The sequence below is a fragment of the Rana temporaria genome, chromosome 1 (genome assembly GCF_905171775.1).
Source record: "Rana temporaria chromosome 1, aRanTem1.1, whole genome shotgun sequence".
NCBI classification, from domain to species: domain Eukaryota; kingdom Metazoa; phylum Chordata; class Amphibia; order Anura; family Ranidae; genus Rana; species Rana temporaria.
This window is the reverse complement of record NC_053489.1, coordinates 614938505-614964904: the sequence shown is the minus strand read 5'-3', so window position 1 is coordinate 614964904 and position 26400 is coordinate 614938505. Positions and strand designations below refer to the sequence as shown.

General features: G+C 43.2%; 1 protein-coding gene across 1 annotated transcript in view; it reads right to left on the bottom strand.

The window, feature by feature from the left end:
* Positions 1–8451: 8451 nt before the first annotated feature.
* The window catches only part of UVSSA (UV stimulated scaffold protein A), a 133507-nt gene continuing 115558 nt past the window's right edge, over positions 8452–26400 (bottom strand). Inside the window, 3 exon segments of the mRNA XM_040335263.1 lie at positions 8452–9149; positions 20819–20952; positions 20955–21010. Coding sequence (XP_040191197.1) covers positions 9056–9149; positions 20819–20952; positions 20955–21010 — 284 coding nt within the window. The 3' untranslated portion in view covers positions 8452–9055.

Below are 26400 nucleotides of genomic sequence, written 5' to 3'. Positions count from 1 at the left end.
GGCAAAATACCTAAAAATTGCCCAAAATATGTATACAAGCCCCAAGTCTGCATTTTTGGTACACAAAACCACAGGTTTTTCATTGAGCACCATGACAACCTTCTAGCCGCAGCTGTCCTAACAACCAATGATGTCTTAGGCTGACAAGGACGACGTTGGGTGCCTGCACAGCATCCTTGTTTGCCCCCTCTCCAGCACCGAGGTTACATTAGCCAAGTGAGGGAGAGAACCTGAGGGAGGAGAGAAACATTGAAATACTAGCCAGTAAAAAAGTGCAATGGTATTTTTTGCTTTGAAAGAACTTGCCTCTAATGATGGGTGTTCTACATATCGTTTAAATACGAGTTCGGCACTCGTGGATGTTTTACCATACTTCACTACCCAAATGTGAGTTTTTTTTTTTAAATCTATCCATTATATGGAGTCACGCTATGGTCTCTCTTTCACTCTTATTAATGCTCCTATGATACATTGAGCCTTGCCATTTGGACGTATGAGGATCAGATTACATTCTCACCTGTATAGCTGACACTCTGAGGGGGATACGAGTTTGGCACTCGTGGATTTATGCCCGCTGTCCTTTCATTCATGCGATTGCATTTTCTCAAATCACGCTATATGCATTGCATATATCTTCTCTTTTCCATGACACACATTGGCCGCTGAGAGCTGTCTTTGGAGTCAGGAGGAGGTGTTTTATCAGCCAACTCATCCAGCTGCGATCAGTATCTCTGTTAGCTGTTTGGACAAACAGCCGTGAGGTGAGCTGCTAGCACACTCAGAGGTGTCATCACTGAATATTTAATTTTTGCACGTTGCATCTTCGGTGGATGTGTTTTATCTAGACACTGTTCTGTGGAGGAATTACTGGACTTCTAGATCCGATCCTTATTAATGGACAGGACTTTATCACGTGTGATTTTTGATAGTTTTGCACTTTTTTCCCCACTTAATTTATGCTAGTTTTGGTGTTTGTATATGTAGTAGCCATTTTACTATGCATTTTCACTGTTAAATCTGTACAGGATTATAGGTGTTTGTTCACTTTCATCTGTATTGTTCATTTTAGTATTATCAGATACCATTTTTTATTCCTTTCACTGTTTAGTTTACCCACGATCCCTTTACTTCTCATTCTATTTTCACTTCCCCTTCCCATTCCCTCCCCCACAGCGCAGCTATCATACTTCACATTATTATCACTTTTTCTGTTAGGATCCACAGGTGCTGCTGCAGTTCTCCCCCCAGTCCATCAGACAGCGCCAGAGTTCTCTATTTCTATATTATGTAAAACTTTTTAGTTCTTTACATTTTAGAATGGGGTGCCTCAATATTGTGAATAATTTTAAAGGGTAACTTGCTTGACAAAAGATTGGGAAACAGTGATCCAGACCATGTGACCATCATTAGTGACTTCATATAATCAATCATGGAAATGATCAAAAGCAGTCAATAAATCAAAGAGACAATAATCGCATAGAAAAACTTTACAAAATGAACCAAAAGTTCAATGTACATACATAAAAAGTAAAACATTTACAAAGAAAATTATAAAAAAAAAAAAAAAAAAGAGAATATACAGTATATAAGAATGTTACAAAATATACAAACAGAGCTATGAAAAGTCAGTATAAGGTCAGCTCTATTATACTGTGGGTGACATTTTTTACATTGCAAACAGGTCTGTGAATTGTCAATTTTTGTATATTAGATAAACAGTATAGATGTGTAAGTTTTACTATAAATCAGGGAAAATAAATAGGAAGAGCTAAAATAACACTTTCTGATCATTTTTGTTCTGCTAATCTTTCACACCATCAGCCCCTCCGGTATACTGTCCTCACCTATCAACAACTAATCAAGTAGAGTGTTTAAAAAAGGCCAAAACAAATAGCAAAGTGCTGTTATGGAAGATTACCAAAAAAGCTTAGGAAATATGAATCTTCCCAGCACTCCTTGGTATAGTGATAAAGCCAGTGCTTTATGTGAATAAAGAACATTATTATCACTATGTCAAAGTGTGCTGGTGCAGATCTTAATTTTCCCATGACTGAATGGCAGCCACCAACCACTTCAGCACCCTACATGGGCTGTAAAAAGAGCCTGTAAATCCTCGTACACACGATAGGTTAACCAGAGGACAACGGTCTGAAAGACCGTTGTCCTAGGTTAACTGATGAAGCTGACTGATGGTCCGTCACGCCTACACACCATAGGTTAAATAACCGATCGTGTCAGAATGCGGTGACGTAAAACACGACGACGTGCTGAAAAAAATTAAGTTCAATGCTTCCAAGCATGCGTCGACTTGATTCTGATCATGCGTGGATTTTTAACCGATGGTTGTGCCTACCAACGATCGGTTTTGACCTATCGGTTACCAATCCATAGGTTGATTTTAAAGCAAGTTGTCTTTTTTTTTAACCTATGGTTAAATAACCCATGGGGCCCACACACAATCGGTTTTGACCAATGAAAACGGTCCCTCAGACCGTTGTCATCTGGTTAACCTATCGTGTGTACGAGGCCTAAGGTATACAACAGATACTCCTCCCAAAAAAAGCTGTCCTACAGCTACCAATCAGATTAAAACTTAAAATGAAAAACACTTGCAGAAAAAAATGTGGACTCTTCTTGGTGACTTAAGAGAAAGGTCCTTTTTTCAGATCACCCTCATCCTCCATGACAGCACTACCTGGATAGGCTTACCAGATAAAAACCTGAATGGAAGTGGAGTCCCTATTGTAACTGAAGCATCTAGAGCTGAAAATAATAATCAGGCTTCCAAAGGAGGACATGGAGCGGTAGGGAGTAGTAGTATGAACTACTTTGTGTCCCAGCTAGTAGATGGGAATAATTTATGAAAGCAGTACAATTCTTTCATAAGAGCGGCTATTTACAGTACAGTTTTAGCAACAATCTCCCAGGGTGAACTGTTCTCCAACATGTTCTAAAAATACTGGGCTTGGAGTAATTAATCTAAAAGCTAATGGTTTAGCCCCAAACGTTGCTTGCAATAAGATTTAAAGCGAATCTAAAGTCTAATGCCCTGTACACGCAATCGGAGTTTCCGTCGGAAATAAACTCTGATGGGTTTTTCAGACGGTATTCCGTTTAAGCTGCCTTGCATACACACGGACACACCAAATTCCAACAGTCAAAAACGCGGTGACGTACAACACTACGACGAGCCTAGAAAAATGAAGTTCAATGCTTCCGAGCATCTGTCAAATTGCTTCCAAGCATGCGTGTTTTTTTTCCCGTCAGAGTTCCATACAGACTTTCTTTCTAACTCCGTCGGAATTTCTGATGGAAAAAGTCCGATGGGGCATACACACGGCCGGAATATCCGATGAAAAAATTCCGTCTGACTTTTTCTATCGGAAATTCTGATCGTGTATACAACGCATTCGACTATTCTCCCTCTCCCCCCACTAACCCTAGCCAAAACATAAGACCATCGCCAGCTGTACAAGCACATTTTTGAGTCTTCTATCTTTCTGCTCTGTAAGAACAGGCCTTCGGTGCCTTGCTTGTACATAGATTTTTGGTCTCTGCCCAGATCCAGAGGTAGGGATCCTCTTGTAAGCAGAAGAGGGAAGCTCCAAAAAAGGTAAATATTTGGGCAGCTACTCGTAGAGGTTTACATGGTGGGATGGGGAAACCACTGTTTTAGTTGGAATTAGGTGTGCATTAATTAAAAAAGCAAGCATTTAAAGCTGTGGCGCCAACATGCAGGAAAGATCTTCCTTTCAAATAAACCAATTATCTACAGACCAGGAATGATCCTGGTCAATGTGCAAACATTCAAAAAAGGAGTAAAGTATAACCAGGTAACATTATGAATTTGCTGTCTAAATGGCCGATTTTTATTCCAGCTCTAGTAAAATGTATCACACAACATGGAAACTAAAAATGTCAAAGTAAAGACCAGCAGAATGGTTAACTTTAATTGTTATAGTACTTTTAGAGTGCAAAGAGGTCATTAAGCTGAAACTGTAAGCTTCAATGTTTACAGTCCTGTGTATTAAACAGTTTACTGCCTCCATATATCTTGTATTTGAATTTATAGACACTAGCCTGCAAGCTGGCCAGCATTTTAGACCACCAAGTCATTGTGTTACTGGGCAGCTGATGAGCTCAGTGTCACGCCTACAACCTTCCATCTACTGTAATTTTTCAAAGAACAGGGGAATGATTCCCTAACCAGTTCCTCGTAAACCACTAAAACTAGCCGTGCATAGCAATTCCTGCTAAAGTAGCTAAAATTTGAACTGCAGATGGTCCTATCGCTACCAACCAGCCTGATGAAATTCAATTTCAAATTTGAAGGAGCTGGGGTGAAATTTGTCAGGGAACAATGACTGCATCCAGTCAGGTGCAGTCACTGTTCAGGCAGCCATGGGTGTTGTAGCTGCTTAAATATAATAGTCTTCAGGGCAGATTCCTCCATCCATGCTGTTTAGCAGGGTTGAGTTATCTATTGATTTTTGTGATAAACAAGTGAAAGCCACATGTGTATTACTAGCTTTACAGATCCAATTTCACTTCCCCTGTGATTCTATGATAGATCTCTAAAACATGACCTAGTGGTTCCTAAAGAATGTTTGACCAGATTAATCCCTTAAGTTGGGTGCATGTCATACACAGGTTCTGAGGCTTGGATGGCTGGTAAGAGGTAAGATGGCAGTTGTCTCTTTTCAGCCTTGATGTGAAAGATGGGGAATGGGGGTTACGCATTGTGCATATATAAAAGATTGTATGACATTTCGAGGAAATTAGCAAAAAGATTCTACAGGGAGAAGGTATCATGCAAGTTCTTTAACTGTCTGCAGTCAGCCAGCCCAAGAACCTGCATAAAACATGCAGGTCCCTGAGGAACTCACTGCAGACGAACCGGCCAATTCACTATGCTAAAGCTCTAAAAAAATATAAAAAAAATAAAAAGTTTAGTTTTGTTGCAAGCAAGTCGAATCACGTGCTGCTTTCCTAAAGGAAAACTATAATTGTTTGGGTTCAATGTTATTTCAAAATCTTTTCAGCTTCATATGGAAGTTTTAAATCTTACTATTAAAGGAAAAATATTTGTTTTTAAAAGAAAAACAGCAGAAGCTGGTTGCCTTCAGATCCTCTATTTATTAATAAAACATATTATATTATGAGATGTGTAGTCTGTAAAAAGGCTGTTTATAACAAAGCAGATAGCGGAAAACTTGTGAAAAGAGCCTACAGCTCCTCCTGGTGACTCAGGTGTCCTTTTATGAAGCAGTGAAATCTATTCACTGCTTTGTTCTCCAGCATTCACGGAGCAGATTTTTCTCCTCTCCTCTGTTTATGAAGTGGAGAAGATCGCTTCACCCTTGGAGGAGTGAAGTGATCTACCAATGCTTCAAACAGTGGAGAACGGCCCCTGACACTGGAATCTCGTGCGACTTTACAAGATTACAGTACCAGAAATTCACAGAAATACAGAGATGTCAGTTTATTGAGCAGTGATAAATTATCACCGCTCAGTACACTGACAGACGGCGTGGTTAATGTTCATAAAATAACGAGTCCCCCTACATAATATATATATGTATACACACATTATATTAATTATATATATATATATATATATATATATATATACACACACACACACACAGGTACACATTATATATATGTATGTATACACATAAATATTACAGGGGGACATGGTTACAGTGTTGGGGGGTCTGAACGAGGTAGAAAGAAGTTAAAAATCTTCCTCCTTAGATCCCCTCTTCACTCCCCGCTTCACCACCTCTGAGATGGTGAATCGGGGAGTGTGAATTCTGACTCAGATCGCCAGTGAAGTGCTGAGATCGCAGCTTCATAAACTGGCCGTTACTGTGTCAGTCTATGAGACTTCTCTGTGTGTGGAGATAATCGGCGGGAGAACAAGTTCAGACACTTCTCCCCCGATTATCTCTATTTCATAAACTGTTTATGGGCTGTGATCAGTGGTGATCCTTGGGATCACTGCTTCATAAACAGACACCTCAAAATGAATTCATATGCAATATTTTATTTAATTTTTTAGCACTGACTAGAATAAAGGAAATGCTTTATGTACAAAACTAATTTGCTGAAAGTCCAACTAGAATCGCAGATATAAAAGTCATACATTCCATTTACAACTTCTACTTTTATGTAATTATGTACATTGTGTAAACCAGGGGGGCCACTTAAGCAACTTGGTAACCAGTCACGCGCCACAATGAGTCGAGCGGGTGGATTGGATGTCCGTGTCTGCTCTATATATGCAGAGCAGACACGGACGCAGCCCACAATACTTTTTAGCGGATCATATTGGAGGTAGAACACAAGTCGGTTTATGTCTTTCACTACTTAGAGGTGAATGGAGGGACCAATTGGTCGGGCTGACCGTGTTAAAGCGGCCCAAGACTGCTTTCACACTGATGCGCTGTGGTTTACCCGAACCATGGGTGCAACGCAGTGTACCTTTGGCTTTTCTGCACTTTGCAATAGACTTATATTATATTCTGAGGGTTTGGTGCCCTTTTTAGAAAGCACATCAGAAGGCTCCGCAGGCCACATGTGGCCCCTGGGCCACTGGTGTAAACCCAAAAGGAACCCGTGTTTGATCATGCTGCTCAATGCATTCTGTAATAACAGAACTTGTCAGACATTCCATTTCTCTTCCTCTACAGTACAAGTCTGTGTAAAGACACAAGTGATGAGCAATATGGCTGGTGCATTATTTCTACAATGAGAAAAGGTATTTTAGAGGGACACGGCTGTCGCAGAAGAAAACAAAATTTCAAAAGCATTTTCCTGCAAAAGAAGAGGCATTAATTAGTTAGCTCTGCTGTGACCCAGGTCTTCTAACTTCAGTCTCTTCTAAAACCATGACCTCTTTGCCATTCAACATTTGCCCATAAGCCCTGACACGACACATGCTGTAAATCTACCCCCTGACCCCTACCTCACTACTGTGTTCAGTAGTGCCATAGTGACCAAACACAGCGTGAAGTCACAGGCATCCAACACTCCTGGAAGTGTTTAATTCTGATGGAAACCATCATTCACATAGAGACTGAGGATAGGGGACCCAGGCACCTGGGTCATCTTTTTTGGCAGGGGGCTGTTTTTGAGATTTATTTTGGAGAGAATTGTATCAATTTAAGGAGTTTACGAGCAAAAATCAGTTAACAATTTATAACTTATGAAACACCATATACACACACAAATACAAATATAATGTATATATTCTATAAATATATAATGCCCATTTTGATGAGTTTTTGTCAAGTACAAAGATTCTAAACATATCAAGCCACAAACAAATGCATTAGTGTGTATGTAGGGGCTTTAAACTTTTTTTTTTTTTTTTTTTTTATTCTATTAACCTTTCATTTTTTTTTAATATTTTAATTTTTAATTTCTTTTAACTTTATTGATATAATTAGAGGAATAAAAGGCCCCCTCTGTGTGATAAAATACAGGTGACAGCTTCTGTTTAAGGAGACAGCAGGGGTCCTTTGGACACCTAATGTTACCTCTGCACTCTGTTGAAGCTGATGGCACGCAGACTTTTCTTAATTTTATTCTTCCCCAGTTACAGCGGATAGAGTTTGACAGCTCTGAACCTGTAAGTGCATAGAGCTGAGCACTTCTTGGTTCATACTACCCTGGAAGATATCAGGCAGGTATTGGAGACATCATTGTCATTCTCCCTCTGAACACTACAGAGATCCTGGGAACCCAGAAGGAGCAGGTAGGCCCAGGAAACATGGGGGGGGGGGGGACTTACCCAAATCACTTCTACCACAAAGCAAAAATCGCAATCTAAAATGGTAAACTAACTCTGAGCTACTATAGCATCCGGAAGTTTTTTTGCATGTCACTGCTGCCACCAATGTGATCCTTAAATCAACAGCAATATAAGGGTTATAGCACCCAGAAACTCCCTTTACTGGTAAATTATCCTAACCAGATTTTCTAGCTGCGAGCAACTACCATAGAAATTACAAAGTTAAAGAGGATATCACCTTTGCTATGGCCCAGTGGGGTGAGAAGAGATGCAAACTACTCTGGTGATGCCAGAAACTCTAGAGTCTAATATATAAAAAGCCAGTAGGGGGTTCAACCACACAAATACCCTTGTCAGGAATTTGCCCCAAAAGTAAACTATTGTTCATCAAAATGTGAAAACACCAGTTGCTTTGCTCTCATGTTGATCCACTAGCTTCAATACTTTGAGCAGGGCCGTTTGAAGGAATTTGGGGGTCCACTGTAGCGTGGTCAAGCTCCTCTTCCCCCTGCCTCTTCCCCAGTCCCCTATCAGATAGTGCACTTCCTGTCAGTCTGGCCGGGAACAGGAAACTGAATCTCCTGTACCACGCGCGGTACCCGGCCGGACTAACAGAACTCCAGGTGGAAGGAAGAGGAGCTTGGCTACATCCTGGGAAGGGGAAGTTGGGGGCCCCAGGCCAGCTCAGGGGTCCCAAGCAATTGTTTGTTTTGCCTGTCCTGTAGCAACGAGCCTGACTTTGAGTAACAGACACGGAATACATCAGGTATCCTTATCTGCATACTTGCCTCAGATAAATAAAGTACTACTAAAAGCAAAATCGCTAGCAAGACAGCCAGGAAACTAGTATTTTCAAAATACAGGGCCAGTCTCCATGTTTCTGGCAGAAAAACAATAAAGCATTTGCTTATAGAGGTTGACCATTAAAAATCTCAATAGAAATCTTCCTATAATGTATAATCACTATAATTATTCCAGGGAAGCATCTCCGGTTAATTCATTCTTGGCATCCTTTGCTTTGTTTGTAGATAATTGCACTTTTCCCCCCTCTTTAAAAAATAAACCAGATATCCGTAAAACCATTCCGAGAGTAGGAAAAAAAAAAAAAAGACAAGGTATAACAAATGACACAAATAAGTTAAGACATAGCCATTAAGGAAAAAAATACACTTATAACACAACAATTTTTCGTTAAAGGTCCTTAAAACAAGTCTTCCATGTAAAAGCCGACCAGGCGGTTTATCTTTCTTCTGATTTTTAATTTAATGCGTAATTAAACTGGTTTGCAAACTTCTCGTGACGCCTCTTATCCATTTGGTTCATTGCGCTTATCGCCCGTTTCACTGATCCCCTGTGAGACGAAGGCAAAGGAGAGAAGCTGTTAGCCCAAAAATAAACACATAAAGTCAAGCTCAAGTAAAGTCAAGACGGGATGTTTATAGATATGTTTAAAAAAACAAGGCGGTATCATTAATTACCGCTGGGTCCTCCTAACGTTGAGCTGATGAGGCAGAACAAATTAGACGTGTTAACTAAATTAAGTACGGCAATACAAATAGTTTTAATTCAACAAGGTTTTAATAAGAGGAGTGAAGTAATGGAAGGCTCGCTTTAATGTGCCCACTACACCTTTGTCATTATTCTTTAACACCGACCTTACAAGATAAATGGCAAACTTCCAAGCTTCTCTACGAGCAAGGCTGCCACAGACAAAGGCAAAGCATCCTTGTTATCTCAACTCTTGGGGGGGGAGGTGATTGTCTAAAATCCCGGGCTAAGGTTCAGGCTAAACTTGTCTTCAAGGTCATGATGTGTGGGGTATGTACTGTTAACTCTTTAATGGGCTTTTTAAAGGGGAAACTACACTTTTCTCTTTTTAAAGCTGAATTCTGAATATGGGCAATTTCTACAAAGCTACATTCGTCCAGATTGGACCAATATAAGTATGCGTCATGCCTGTGGTATCCCAATCGAAGCTGGCAATCACTACAGTGATTCTCATTGACTTTTGGGACCCTTGCCAAGTGGTTGTACTGCTGATTAGTGAAAAATGTTCAGAGAAACGTTCAGAAAACACTTTGCATTTTCTGAATTATTTAAAAGTGTTCCTTTATTGAATGTGGTGGAGATTGTGACATCACTTCCCCACGTCTCCACCTCATCCAGTCAGAGAACACTCTGCATTCTCTAAGAAAAAGCAAAGGGCAGACACTCGACACAGGACCCAGAAGCTATTGGAGATCACTCTAGTAGCGGTGTCTACTAGAGTGATTTTAGGATTTTACAGAGGTCCCACAGGTATGGCATATACATACTTACCCTGGCCCAAGCTGGACTATGTAAAAATTGCCATACCTGGGAATCATATTTAACTGCTTGCTGACCAGCCACCGCAGTTATACTGTGGCAGGTTGGCTCGGCTGTGAAAATCGCCGTTGGTGCACGTTGGTCCCTTTAATGGCTATAGCAGACGTGCAGCATGTGCCCGGTGGACGCGATGTTCGCTGGCCACCCGCGATCACTCCGCAGAGAGCCAGAACAGGGATCTGTCAATGTAAACAAACAGATTCCCATTCTGACAGGGAAGTAGAGTGAGATTGTCTGTTCCTAGTGATTAGGAGCAGTGATCTCTCTACTCCCAGTCAGTCTCTCCCCCCCCCCCCCAGTTAACCACTTGCCCACCGGGCCTATTTTGGCAAAAAATGTTTTGCTAGAAAATTAATCAGAACCCCCAAACATTATACATTTTTTTTAGCAGACACCCTAGGGAATAAAATGGCGGTCATTGCAACTTTTGTTCTTGCACGGTATTTGCGCAATCATTTTTCAAACGCCTTTTTTTGGGAAAAAAACAGTTCCATGAATTAAAATATAACATATCAGTAAAGTTAGCCCACTTTTTTTGTACAATGTGAAAGATGATGTTATGCCGAGTAAATAGATACCAAACATGTCACGCTTTAAAATTGCGCACACTCATGGAATGGCACCAAACTTCGGTACTTAAAAATCTCCATAGGCGATGCTTACATTTTTTTTACAGGTTACTATTTTCGAGTTACAGAGGAGGTCTAGTGCTAGAATTGTTGCACACGCTCCAACGCACGCAACAATACCTCACATGTAGGGTTTGAACAGCGTTTACATATGTGGGCGGGACTTGCATGTGTGTTTGCTTCTGAGCGCAAGCTACTGGGGACATGGGCGTTTAAAAAAAATAATTAATTTAATTTTTATTTTACTTAATTTTTTTATTTAAAAAAAATGTTGATCACTTTTATTCCTATTGCAAGGAATGTAAACATCCCTCGTAATAGGAATCACTGTGACAGGTCCTCTTTATGGAGAGATGTGGGGTCAATAAGACCCCACATCTCTCCTCCAGGCTTACAATCGTAAAAAAAATACCCCGATCTCCTGCCAACAGCCGCGATTTGGGGCTTTGTTTACTTCTGGGTACCCGGGCCTCCGACGGTCATAGAGATGACTGCTGACCATCTGGTCACCAGTCACCTCTATGCTTCCCAGCCAGCGCCAGCCGATTCGTTCTCCGGGCCCCCGATGGAACGGGAGAACCCGGAGAAGTACCAGATGGCGGCGGGAGGGGGGGGGGACATCCTCTCACGCTGCCTATAAGAATGATCAAGCAGCTGAACTGCTGCTTTGATCATTCTTATTGTGCAGAGAATCGCCGGCTGAAGACGGTGATATCTGAATGATGCCTGTTGTTGCAGGCATCATTCAGATATCACTGCACAAAGTCGAGGACGTCATTTGACATCCTCGGTTGTCAAGTGGTTAAAAACATCTCATTAGGGAACACTTAATCCCTTGATCGCCCCCTAGTATTAACCCCTTCCCTGCTAATATCATTTATTAAATTATCGGTGGCTATTTTTAGCTCTGATCTCTGTAATAATGTCACTGGTCCCAATAATGTCACAGGTCCCCAAAAAAAATGTCACTGGTCCCAAAAAAGTGTCCGATCTGTCAGCCATAATCCCGCTAAAAACCACTGATCACCGCCATTACTAGTAGAAAAAAAAATTATATTAAAAATGCCATAAATGTATCCCTTATTTTGTAGACGCTATAACTTTTGCGCAAACCAATCAATATAAGTTTATTGCAATTTTTTTTACCAAAAATATGTAAAAGAATACATCTTGGCCTAAATTTTTTATTTATTTACTTTCTGTTACGAGCAATCGCGGGTGCCCGGCAGCGATCGCGCCCGCCGGGCACGGGAGTGAGCGGGGGGGTTTGCACGCGTGCCTTCCGGCGGCGCGCACGCGCCCCTAGTGGCCTGCGCGAGAGCCGACGTAGAGCTACGGGCTCTCGCGCAGGGGAGCCGACTTGCCGCCGTAAAATGACGGTGGGCAGTCGGCAAGCAGTTAAAGTGGAGTTCCACCCAAGAATGGAACTTCCCCTTTTTGGAATCCTCCCCTCCTCCGGTGTCACATTTGACACCTTTTACGGGGGAGGAGGGAGCAGATACTTGTGTAAGCACGTCCGGCGCTTCCTCAGTCCCCCCCCCATGCTGTCTTCTGGGAGACACAAAGGTCCCAGAAGACAGCAGGGATGCGAATCGCAACTCGCGCATGCGCAGTAGGGAACCAGGAAGTGAAGCCGCAAGGCTTAATTTTCTGATTCCCTTTACCGAAGATGCCGGCGGCAGCACATGAGAGCCGGGGGACAGATCGGCTTCTGGTGCTGACAGGATAGGTAAGTGTCCATATATTAAAAGTCAGCAGTTACAGTATTTGTAGCGGCTGACTTTAAATATTTTTTTTTGGGCAGAACTCTGCTTTAAACAATGTGTGATTAGTATCACTTTAAGGACTGCTGAGATCAACCAGGTTTGTCTTGTGGAGAATTTCAATCAGGTAGGACCTGACATACACACTCTCATATGGACAAAGTACAGCAGTGAAGCACAATCAGTGGGCAGCACCTTGAATTAGGAAGCCAGAGACTGCTTGTTCAATAAGCGAACAAATACAGCTACCCTCACAAACATACAAATTTACAAACCCTACACAGAGACCAGCTTTTTTAAGACGCCTATTAATTAGCACATTTTAAGATATTTTTCATTATGCTGGAAGCATTCAAAAAGGAATTAAAAGAAAAAAGGAAATTGTCTTGCTTTAATGTAGAACTTCAGCCTGAACACAATGGCCCGGATTCACAGACATCGGCGCACATTTATGCCACCGTAGCGTATCTTCTTTGCGCTACGCCGACGCAGCGCAGAGAGGCAAGCACATAATTCGCAAAGCATTTGCTCCCAAATCTGCGCTGGGTTTCTTAGGCGTAAGTCAGTGGAAGTGGGCATGAGCCATGCAAATGATGGGCCGAACGACAGACAGATACGAATAACGAATGGCGCATGCACCGTCCCGTGGACGCATCTCATGCGCATGCTCAGAATCACGTCGGAACTACTCCCTAAGATACGTCCGATCACTGCCTACGACGTGAACGTAACCTACGCCCAGCCATATTCACGTCCAACGTAAACAACGTAAAATACAACGGCTTGTGTTCCCTGGTGCAGCCCTTTGCATGGATGCTGTTGAGTTACACCTCCTTTATGGGGAATAACTTTACGCCGGGCGTACAACTTACGCAAACCGTGTATAGCATGCGCCAGGGGGCACGTATGTTCGTGAATCGGCATATCTCGCTCATTTGCATATGTGAATAGAAAATCAATGGGAGCGCCAAATGCGGCCAGCGTAAATATGTGCTCACTCTACGCCGGCGTAGGCAAGTTACATCGGTCGTATGAAGCCTATTTTTAGGCGTATCTTAGTATGTGGGTCGGCGCATAGATACAACGGCGCACATTTGTACTTACATTGGCGTATCTTGAGATACGTCCGCGCAAGTGCTTTGTGAATCCGGGCCATTCTTTTCTACAGTTTCTAGTGTTAAAGCTGTATAGATTGTTAAATATAACCAATTTAAAATTTCATCTCAGTTCTGAAAGTTAAAGTACTGCTTGTAAGCAAGTTAGCTTATCTCAAGGGCACCACACCACAGGTTTATGAATCCAAGAATTGTCATTTCATTATAGAAGACCAAAAGGTAACAAGCCAACACATTTGAGGGGCTACAGTGTTCTCGCTTCATCAGGGCTTTAAGGGCTGATCTGAAAAAAGCAATGGACACCTATGGGCAAATAGACTCAGGAGCTGGCAGCTTGTCCAAGAGGTTCATGGAGCTACCTAACCAGAGTCATTGTATTCCTCAGTGTGGACTTATCCTCTCACTGGAAAACTAAAACTAGCTCTGGATGCAGCACCTCCTACTCAGACCTCCTCAATGATCATTTTTGGTCTGCAACCACCTTGCTTTAACATCATGGTAGTCATTAAGAGCTATGCAACGTCTGTACCAGTCCATCATCATGACATACACACAACATACACAAAACAGAGGACTCACATGACCAACATGCTCATGTTTAGGAGAAAAATTGGCCAAGAAGACATTTTGAGATGGCTGGAAGGTACATTTACAATACATCCGATAGTCTAATGATTGACCAATGTCTTTAGCCACCCTATGGTTCCACGTTCTACAGTGTCAAGCTCAGAGATTATAGCCTAAAACCCATTACAGATATCAACAAAACATTAAAACCTCCCAATTATTTTATGGGGAGGGGTGGCTATGTAGACCCTCTGCTAAACTACACTGGACACGCATACATGCGTTTCAGCTTTGATATGTGCTGCTAGTAAACAGAAAACATGGTTAAGAGCCGGACTTCTTTTGGACCATGAACAGGGGTGAATACATCCCATGGAACCTTTCGGACGCTGGAACTTGTATGGCGGCACCTTGAGTTATCAGGGAATTCGTGTATGAAAGAAGAATTTGTTTCTTTTCCTCCAAGGAGGGCAGAACTGTGGGTACAAACTGAAGCCTGGGTGGTTCTATGAATCCATGAATGACCTGAAGAAATTGTTTTGACCGTCCAGTAATCCTTTCGAGGCTGCCCAGACATGTCGGAACTGGAATAATCTGGCTCCGACTTGAACTGTCTGAGCCGATCCTGTATCAAAAGGATTTAGGGGCTTCACGACCCCCGGAAGGAGCTACTTTAGAGGGCTTCTGCCCCGACGGTTGGTTTCTTCTCCAATTCCGCCTGAAATCGCGGCCGGGTCTGTAGCTACGAGCCTCTCTTGCACGATCCTGATTACGTCTAGGTTGAAATCTTCTCTGACCCAGAAGGCGACGATCTTGGGGAAGGAACCCCGACTTACCACCCGTGGCCCGGGAAATGGCACTATCCAGCTTATTCCCAAACAGGGAAGAACCCTGAAAGGGAATACGGCACCAAGCCTGCTTAGAGGCAGGATCAGCTAGCCAAGGACGGAGCCACAAGGCCCGTTTGGCTGTCACAGAGGATAGCATGACACGAGCCACCAGGCGTATAATATCAAGGGAGGCCTCCCCCAAAAAAACCGATGCCATTTTCAGTTCATGAAGCGGCATGCTTCCTGCTAAATCTTCAGAGATGTTTGACAGGGAGGAATCAATCTCATCTGACCAAGTTTCCATAGCTTTAGACAATGCTGCGAGAGCCAGAGCTGGTTTGCAAGTCATACCTGCCGTGATATATATCCGTTTAAGGTCAGTATCTATCTTTCTTTCTAACCCGTCTTTGAACGAGACGGAATCTTCCAAAGGGAGTGTGACGTGTTTCACTAGCCTCATTAGAGCTGCGTCAACCAGAGGGGCAGATTCTAGATGTTTCACATCCTCACTTCTGAAAGGATACATCTTTGACACCTTGGAGAGTAAAGAATTTTTCCTTTCCACCCCAGTCCATTCTTCAGAAAAGATTCCACCAAGTTCTTCCAAAAAAGGAAAATTTGGGCGGTCCTTCTTGAGTTGTTTGAAGTATTTTCTCTGTTTAGAAGGAGCCTCAACAGGCTCATCCCACTTTAGGGCGTCTTTTACCGCTTTAACTAGATTTGGAACTAAAGAAAAATCAAATCCAGAAGTATTGTTAGAATCTTCAACCTCGCACAAGGAGGATTCACTTGCGGAGCGACAGAGTGTAGAGGGCCCCGGGACTTCAGTATCCATTTGTATGTGAATTGGTGCGGGGTCAGTTGGAGGGACAACTGTAATTATGGGGTCAGATTTGTTTAGGGACTCCTGGACCACCCTTCTGACTATAGCCTCCACTTGAAGACCTTCCTCACCCTTCTCCCTCATGGCCCGGGCATAACATGGTTCACAGAGAGATCTCCCTTCCGGAACCTGAGACTTGCACCCCCAGCAGACTCTGCTTTTAGAGTGGCTGGAACGGCCACGGGAGTGGTGTGCAGATCTGGGCTCTCTACTATGATGTCGAGAAGACGATCTCGGACGTCTAGAGCTTGAAGAGGAATGATGTTTAGATTTAGCATTATCATTTTCTTCACGTGCTGAATGCCTAGTTTCAGACCTAGAAGGGCTAAAAAAGACAAGATACACAAGGACATAACATCAATGAATGAAGAAAAAGACAGAAGGGCAACCAATACAAGCAGTAGGAAAAAAATTCCTACCTGCAGAGCAAGGGTTGGCCACCGGGGGGCGGTGAAACGTCCATTATACAGATATGGTAGCTGAAAAAAAATCAAGCCATAATTACCCAAGGAAGAACAATCAGGCAGACCAGAGCAGAGAGGAGAGAGAGAACCGTTTCCTACCTTGCCAGACACAGCTACATACACCGGGAGGCTGCTCACGATCCCGCAGGGCATCCCAGGCAATAGCTGAATCTGACAGCTATTTAAACCTGGCGCCGCCGATGACGTCACCGCGCCCCCCGGCGTACGTACGCGGAGCCGACGTCGCCTAACGGAGTCCGCGCGCATGCGCGAAAGGCCGTCCAATCCGGAACTGAGCAAGTGTGAAACCAAGCCTCGATTCCAGGCTAGGTTCACAACAGTGCAGGCAGCCCGGAAGACGCGGCCGAGTGGAACGCAGATGCGTCCCAGCCGCCATGGAGGAGATACACGCGCGGACAGGTACAGACAGACAAACAAAAACTGCTGCCAAGCAAAAATAAGTATATATAATAAATTTCATACGATACCATCCTGATCCTGATTCAGCCTGGGACATGGGAATATACAATCACTGCACGATCTGGGCGTATGTAAATCAGGGGGGCCTCCTGCTAATAGCTAGGACGTTTGGCCCAAGTTGCCGCTTGCCTGCCAATGGCCAGGGTAATAAGCTCTTCATGGCATCATAACATGGGGTAAATGGAGGATTTTAGTGCACTGTGTGATGTCCATCTTTATGGAGGTCCAGTTGAACTGAAAGTCGACACCACTGTGAAAATTTGCTACTGAATATCCATTTATTCATATGAAAGGCTGGAATTCAGCCAACTAAAAAACATACGCATTTCAGCCACTTAGGCCTTAGTCACAGCTATGACTAAGGCATGGGTGGCTGAAACGTATAAGGTTGTCAGTTGGCTGGATTCTAGCCTTTCCTATCAAATGGATATTCAGTAGCACTTTTTTTTTTTCACCTTGGTGCCAACTTTCAATTTAAGTGGTGTCAATTACAAGGATTATAGAAGCTGCAGTCCGAGCAACCATGTCCCTCGTTGACCAGGACTGGGTGCAGAGGAAGAATGCAGCTCACCGTTTTGTGGAAGTCCAGGACCTGCAAGCTACACTGCAGTAAACAAAATGTAATTTAGTCTAGGACCGCCTCACAATAAAATAGGATTTTTACTTGCACATGATTGGAGGAGAGATGTCAGTACAGCTTCACCTCATTGACTAAACTAGTTGAAAACTTCCTTGCAAAATGACAAGGCTTTATTCCTTTAGAAAATCAGTCACAACGTCTCAATGAATCAGAACTGGTATGTGCCAAGAGTCAGGAAAGGCAGCTTCCACCGCAGCCTAATTAAACAGGTGTTTGCTTGGTGACAGACTCTCTTCAAAGAACAATGACAAGCTTCCACAGCGACAGAGAGAGGGGATATGATGCTTCCATGTCACCTGCCTACTACAGAACATCTTATTTACAACAACGGTGATCTGTTCGTCAAGCGTTTCCACAGCTGGACGCATGATTTCCCTTCAATTCCCCAGAGCTAATTAAATCTGGCTTGTTCTCAGGGAAAGGGCGCTGTTAATTGATGTCTGGTACACTCCTGGAGATGTCCATCCAGTTGTTAATTAAGACCTGTTGAGCGAGATCATATAATTTGTGCTGTGATACCAGCTGTCAGACACCATGTTTTATGATGCGTGTGGCAGTAGGAGCGATCGTGCCAGGAACACTTGTGCTCAGCAACACACTGCATGTTTGCGCTACAAGAAACACAAGTAAAATACTGCTAAAAGGTGACTTTCACGTGCACAATAAAAAAAAAGAAAACATTTTTGATTGCAAAAACAATTGAACAGATCAAGGACAACCATCCATCAACAGATTACAGAAAAATGTTCCGTGTTCCCAGCATTAGCCTCAAATTGTATCCGCCACTTAAAGTCGTAGTAAACTCAGAGAATAAAAAAGTGTGGGCCTCCAAGCAGTTTAGGAGATAATGTGCTAGTATACATCGCATACAAGCGCATTATGACAGACTTACCTTAAAACAAAGCCCTCCAGTGGCACATTGTCAAAGCTGCCACCTTCACCCGGTCTTCCTTCCAGGTTCGTGGCTCTCTCGCCATTTGAATAGCCGGGCCCTGAAGACATCATTCCTACGCATGTGTTAGTGATGTCATTGGCTGCTTCAAGTGTGAATATCTCCTAAACCAGGGATCTTCAAACTACGTCCCTCCAGCTGTGGTGGAACTACACTTCCCATGAGGTATTGTAAAAATCTGACATTCACAGACATGACTAGGCATGATGGGAATTGTAGTTCCTGAACAACTGGAGGGCCATAGTTTGAAGACCCCTGTCCTAAACAGTGCAAGTTTAGGAGACATTCATTATACCTACAGGTAAGCCTTATTAAAGGGCTTACCTATAGGTACAGGTAAAAATGTGCAGTTTACTAACGCTTTAAAGTAGAACCGAATGCAAATTGTTTTTGCACCCAAAGGTCAAGCTAACTAATAGTCCCTTCTGGAAATTAAGAAAGTGATTGTATGCAAGGTATCGTGTTATATTTCCTAACTAGTAAATAATTAATATCAAATTTAGTACGAGAACTAAAACGCAAAACTCCCCCCCCCCCCCCATTTTGGATAGGGTAAGGGAGCATTACAACACTGGTCAGTTTTTATTTTACCATCTGTGTCCGATTGGGGAGTTTTCCCTTCATTTCCTGTCTCATAGCCAAAATAGGAAGTAAAAAGAGATCCCTCTAAAATGAGTGATATCACTGGTTGTCACTAGAACCATTGGAAGACTTGCCCTTTAAATCCACTCTTTGTAACCACTCAAAATGTGGGATCTTTTTTTCCCCCGGTAATAACAGTCACTAGGGCAAATAGAGAGGGTGAATCTTCCCAATGGGGACACAGACCGCAATAAAAACATGAAAGGTGTTCTCTAAAACAAAAAAATTGCCCTCAGATATACTTTATCAAAAAGAGTACCTGAACCCCAACAGTACCCCTTAACCACCTCCATAACGGGCACTTTCCCCCCTTCCTGCCCAGGATAATTTTTAGCTTTCATCGCTGTCACGTTTTGAATGCCAAGTCATGCTACACTGTACCCAAACTATTTTTTTTCTAGTTTCCTTCCCACAAATAGAGCTTTCTTTTGGTGGTATTTGATCACCTCTGGTTTTTAGTTTTTGCGCAATAAACAAAAAAAAGACTGACAATTTAAAGAAAAAAAAACTGATGGGCACTGATAGGTGGCACTGCATAGGCAGCATTGATGAGGAGCTACTGACAGGCATTACTGAGTGGCACTTTGATGGGGTACTGATTGGCACTGTTGTGGGCACTGACAGGCATTTATTAGGGGACAGGGTGGTGTTGGGCACTGATTGGCAAATTTTTATGGGGGCTGTTCCGATAATCAATATGCTGATTATCAGCACAGGACCCCCCCCCCCCCCTCTGACAGGGAGAGCCATCGATCGGCTCTCCCTGTTAGCGTTAACCAAGGAAAGCCGTTTACCAGGACTGGTTCACGTGATGATCAGCTGTGATTGGTCAGAGGCTTCATATCACGATCAGAGTTGCTGTTTGTCTGACAAACAGCACCTCAGATCACCGCGCTGCGCGCCCCTGCGGACGCACGCCGGCTCTGATGTCCTGATCACGTCAAATAACGTCCGGTCAGGATATCACAACCATTTTGCCACCGTCATTCTCCTATATGGCGCCGGAAGTGGTTAAAATAAACTTTCGCCTTGAATTGTGCACTTCCTACATACTGAGTCACATGGCTGTATATTCGCAGTGTGAGATCATCTGCTGCCTCTGACTGTTGGATGTTACCATTCTGATGCATACTGGTCTTCCTGCTGGAGAGGAAGCTGTATCTGAGAACCTGCATACAAGGATTTCTCTACTTCCACTTAATTCATTCTGTATGGGATTCCTATCCCTCTTATGTAACTTTATTAACATTACCCCACAGTTCATCAGATCACCAGTCAACAGGGAATATTGTGAGATGGGGAAGCAAAGCCCTACTCCTCAACTAAGATGATGGCAATTTCCACACAAAACACTGAACAAAACAAGGAATTCAGAAATTGGGGAAATGACCAACTGTAGGGAGCCAGCGGACATACTAATGCTTAGGCTTTTTTCTTATGCTTTGCCTGCTTTGGACAGTTGCTGCAGTGCAGGTCACATACGACCACAATAAGCATTCACTATACACCAGTTTTATTACCATAAATACTGGGAGATGTCCTGCAACAGACATGGAAACTATATATGCAAATAAATCTCTTGCAAAAATAAGATATAATAACATAAGAATAAATTCTTGCAAACATAAGATAGGTCACACAGACTTTGTAAAGAAAAAATAAAAATAAAAAGCTGGTTAGCATCTTACGGGCTAAAAACTTTCTTTTCTAGACGGGAGCGAGTGGTATTTGCTTTCTGCTTCAGATCTGTCAGATTCGGATACTTTTTCTTCTTTCCCTTCCTCTTCGTCTTCTTTCCAGGTGTTTCCACATACATGGACGAGCCAGATCTTCCCCTGTGGCTTGCTCGATCTCCCTCATCAGTTCGGGGTCTCTCCAATCTACAACAAAACACAGAAAAAAAAAATTTAAGCTGCCGATATTAAAAGCTCAAACTACGTGGAGCTGCGGTGGCTCAACGCGATTGGCACTGCGCTGACAAGCCATTCACCTCTGCAGCTAGGGGTTCGTATCCCGGTCTCGGCTACATGTGAATTGAGTTTGGTGGTCTCAGCCCGGCTCCCGGTGGGTGTGCTATGCGAGGTAAACCTGCGCTTAGTATGCCCACCCCCCTCCCACAAAAACCACCACACTTACACGCACTCGAAATTGGGTTAACATCATGCACTTTGACCACGCGGTCTCTAAAAAGAGAGGCGAAGGACTAACGGGGCTGGTTGAGCGGGCTAATCCTCTCACTCCCTTATAGGGAGTCCCTCTGCCCCGTTGGGCTTCAAAGCGGAGCAGGTAGGGCGGGCTGTGTGGGAGGACCCCCTCACACACCTGCCATTGCCACCCGGGGCATGGAGAAAGGTGGCAGATTGCCTCTGGGGGAGGCCTGCCTACTCCCAACTCCTGCAGTCCGGCTCCTCTCTCGAGTACACGCACAAAATACACTTAAGAAAAAAAAAAAAGCTCAAACTACTGTAAAGTTTGGGGGCTATAGCTCGGCGGGATTAAGTGCATAAACCGTTTAGGAGGGAACAAAAACAGGCTTTTATTCACAGCCAAACCAAAAATAAGGCTTTGCTCAGCACACAAGGAAAAACTATAACAGAAAAGTCCACTTAGCTCCGGCATCAAATAAAAAGTCTGCTTTTCTTCAGCACAAAATGAGTCAAGGCAAAACACATACGGTTTAGTTGTAGATGGGTCTTCGCCCCCCGAACTTCAAAAGTCCTCACTGAATTCCTAACAGCAGCTAGCAAACTCCCAGCTTATCTTCACAGCTGCAATCTCCATACTCCTTCACACACCTCCAGCACCACTTCCTGTTTTATGGGTGGTTCTCTGGAAGTGTTAACTCCCTGTGTGCTGGCTCCCAGTGTTTAGGAGTGGAGGCTCTTTCCCACCCAAATAGCGCTTTAGAGCCTCCAGAATTCCAGGCCCCAAATGATTCTACCAAGACAGAGAGGGCTGCGAGCCAGTCCTCTCTGGATTAACTCTCACGCCTGGAATCCTTCACCCACTTTGGGTGACCCCCTGAACATTCTCACAGCTATTTAAAGGGACCATAGCCCAAATAGTGGTGCTATATAGCACCCGTCCAGGACCCAACCCTGGCGTCCTGTACACTACATTCTCAGAAAACGGATTCTCATTGACCCTACCATTGTCAAAGATGCATAAACTAATCCGAAATGTCATCAACTTTGGGTCAGTCATGTAGTACCTTCACCTCTGTTACCCTGCCCACCCTCCTATATTTAAATCTTTAAAAAGTAGCACAAGGCAGGAAGTACTTACCTTTGCTGTAGAAACCACTGCGTCAAAATCCCACCACAACTGGTTATATAATCAACATACTGTGTGGGTTACAGGAGCGTGCATATATTCGTTATAATGCAAGGGAGGGACAAAGTAGTGGATAAGGAATATGGTGCTGCAAGTGCTAGGAAATACCTATGCTCAAGGGAAAGGTCATAATACTACTTCCTGGTCAATGTTATAGCAATGGTGAGGTAAATTCTAGGAAGGTTATTTAATCATGGTGTTGGGAGTTTTTTTTCCACAGCCACAGTTCAGCATGCTCTGAATGATACCCAGGGGTGAACCAGGCTGCCAAGTTAGGACATGCTTAACCAGAGCTTTTTTTCTCAGAAAATAGGTGCAGGAACTCAACCACGACCCTGTTCGGATTTCACAAACAGTAGAAGGGTCTTAAAGGGGCATTAAATACCAGGATTGCATTACATACAGAATGCAGAGTTCAGGGGGTTACACACAGAGTGCAGAGCTGTCACTTGTAAACACAGAAACCAGACTTCTGTGTTTACAAGTGATTGTGGTGAGCAGGCACCAAAGGGTCTGAGCCAAAGGTGGTGGAACTGAGTTCCCCCAAGTTCCCCCTGAAAAAAAGCCCTGTGCTTAACATAGAGGAGTGTACACATGTACTATCAGCCTTCCAAGCACTGTACCTGGTATGGGCTATAACAAGCTTTGTTTTCACAGAAAGGGTTATAGTTGTATAGTAATACTGGGTTTATGCAATTGGGCAACTGGGAAACTCCTGCTTAAACCAATTCATTGTGGTCCAATGGGAAAAATGCCCCTTAAGCCAACCATAGACGGTTTAAATCTCGGGAAGTTCAGCAGGGATCGGCCAAGATTCAAACCATATATGGGCAGGCTGATTGTACCCAAGGCGACCGGTCCATCGATCGACTGGAATCCAACCAACATGTTAAACTATTAATGCAATTATTGCCAGCGTCTATAGCCGCTAGCAATTATCACTGTGCTCTCCCGTCAGGGATGACTCCTGGTGCCCCACTGCCAGAAGAACGCAATAGCTATGTGGGAGGGATTCACCTGTGGTTGCAGGAAAGAAAAACCACACCATCTATGGCTAGCTTTAACTGGTGGCCAGTAGGAAGACTGCAACCCTAATGCCACGTACACACGATCGGTTCATCTGATGAAAACGGGCCGATGGATTTTTTCATCAGATATCCGATGAAGCTGACTTTCAACAGTCTTGCCTACACACCATCAGTTAAAAATCCGTTGGTGTGAAAACGCAGTGACGTAAAACACTACGACGTGCTGAGAAAAATTAAGTTCAATGCTTCCGAGCAAGTGTCGACTTGATTCTGAGCATGCGTGGATTTTTAACCCATGGACTTGCCCACAGATGATCGTTTATTTCTATCGTTTTTTTAACCATCGTATAATTTTAAAACAGGTTCTACGTTTTTTCACCGATGGGAAAAAAACGAGGGGCAACACACACGATCGGTTCGTCAGATGAAAACGGTCCATCGGATCGTTTTCATCAGACGAACCGATCGTGTGTACGTGGCATTACAGTGGTGGTCTGAATGCCACCCTTACAGACAGCTAAAAGATGGTGCCATACTGTTGGCTTTGGCAAGTGGCATTAGCTCTGGAACTATGCAAGGACCATCAAATGGTAGGTCACTCGGCTACAACCCTTGGAAACCTCTGGAGGGAACCCGATAAAAATGGCTGATCTAGCCCTTTCTGCCCCAGCATTATTGTCCCTTGCCCACCCCGTTCATAAATTGTCATTCAGTTCGTTCTTTTATGGAGGCTTAGTGTGCTGGCACTACCTAGTACTCAGTATGCATGCCAATGAAGTCTGCCTAGGAATATACATCGCTCCTAGGAACATCCATTAAGGCATTTTGATATTTGCATTAGCGTTGCGCCAATATCAGTACTTATTCTAAGGATTTGCACAAGTACTTGTACTTGTGTAATGCTCTGATACTAAAACCGATAACTTCACATATGTGCGGGGCTGGTTTCAGTGCGATTCGTAAAAAGAGTGCAGTGCGATTTCGTTCAGTGATTCAGGTGTGAATTTTTTTTAAATGTATGACACTGGAAATCGCACTTGAACCAGACTGAAAATCGAACCTGACTCTTTAAAAATCGAACTGCAGCTGGTCCTCACATATGTGAACCAGCTTCATAGAAATAGGTATCGGTAGTTGGTATACTTGAGAAAAAGTATCAGTATTCCTACTCAGTCTTAAACTGGTATTGGCACATCCCTAATTTTCTTACATTTTTGGATTGTTAGAGCATACTGAGGCACTTTGAGTAAACCCATGCAAACATAGGCAGTATGAACAAACTCCATGCATATAAGAGTCTCAGATGGCACTCAAACCCAAAAGCTGCAAACTAAGATAGCTAACCACTAAAACCTACTGAGCCTGGCTGCAAATCATTGTATAAAATTCGAATTGAGGGACAACCACAAAAGTTATCCTTCAAAGTTTCCATTTATTGTAGATGAAAATACAGACCGTGGAGCAATGTATTCACCCCCACCAGTCCTAACAATACATGTCTGAGCGAAATTCTCAGCTTCCAAGACGAGCAGTGGAACAATTGAAAGTCGGGGACGAGATATCTGGGATTAAGGCACACCGTGTAAAGTGTTTACCTCGCTGCAATAACAGGGCGTCACAGTTTAGTAACTGAGGGGACGAAGCAATTGTTTAAACACAAGGCAAGAAATACTGCCATTCATGACAGATAAAATGACTGTTTGAGTCAAATGAAGGAGCAATTTAAAAGCTTTTGAGAAAAATCAATGAAATGCCAGGGAAGAGAGGCTTTTTTTTGAGCACTGATGGGGCCCTAAACCGCTTCTTGTATTGTTACGGAGTTTAGTGACAGGGAAGAGGAAAATGACACCATTGGTGAGGTGGGTGGGAATAATACTGTAGTTAGTGACGAGACGTTATTTCACAAGTGACTGGCTAGGGGACTGCCTCTGCCGGATTGTCTCATCCTGGGCTGTTAACAAGTCAGTAAAAGCTGCAAGTACAGACACTGACTGCCATTCGCACAAGAAAAAAACACTTCATTTGCTTAGTGGATGAGCCGCTGGAAAGGAGGATCACGGCAGATTAACAGGTCAGAGCAATCATTTCTAAGGCCGCAGGGGTCAGCGTGCAGCTGGAAAGGAACAGAGAGCAATATGCCTTCCATTACCTTCCTTTTTGTGAAGTAAAATGGGTGAAAGGAGCATATAATATCAGTTTATGGTGCGGTCCATGTTATTTGGGTTACAGGGTTAAAGAGAACCAACCATAAAAAGCAGATATAGTTATGAATGCTTCATCATTGTTATATCAATGCCGTTATAGCCCAACTTTAGTTTAGGTCTCTACCACCAGTCTCTAAACTGCCAGAAACATTTCAGAAATACAAATTAAGGGTTAAATATATCTTATGTGGGTTTCAGTAGTGCTGTACTTTTTACACCAGCTTCATATATTATAATATTATAAATCAAGGCGTCTTCTAGCCAGTCACATTAAAAGGGGGGTCTCTCATATGTTTCTCCTGCATCAGCTGCGGGTGGTCTTCACTGCAGTTATGAGTTCTGTTCTATGCAGCATTACTGTTACCGAGTAGAGATGAGCTCCAGCCTGTTCAAATACCACCTGAGTAGAGATGGGCTCGGGTGTGTTCGGGATCCTAGTCCCAACCCACCTGCCTGATCCCGCCAGGAAGCCAAGATTTGCATTAAAGATTATATTTTAGGCCTTGGTGGGTAAGATTCATGGTGATTACAACACATCATCAAAGTTGTGATTCATATACAATTCTAGCTGCCAGCAGTAGTATTAAAATTTTAATAGATCTGTAGCTGAGACGCTTGGAATGATGTACATTAGCAAATGTGTGTCCGTTACAATTATGTATGTATATTGTGAAGGAGAAATATTAATTGTTCTAATGAAGAAAG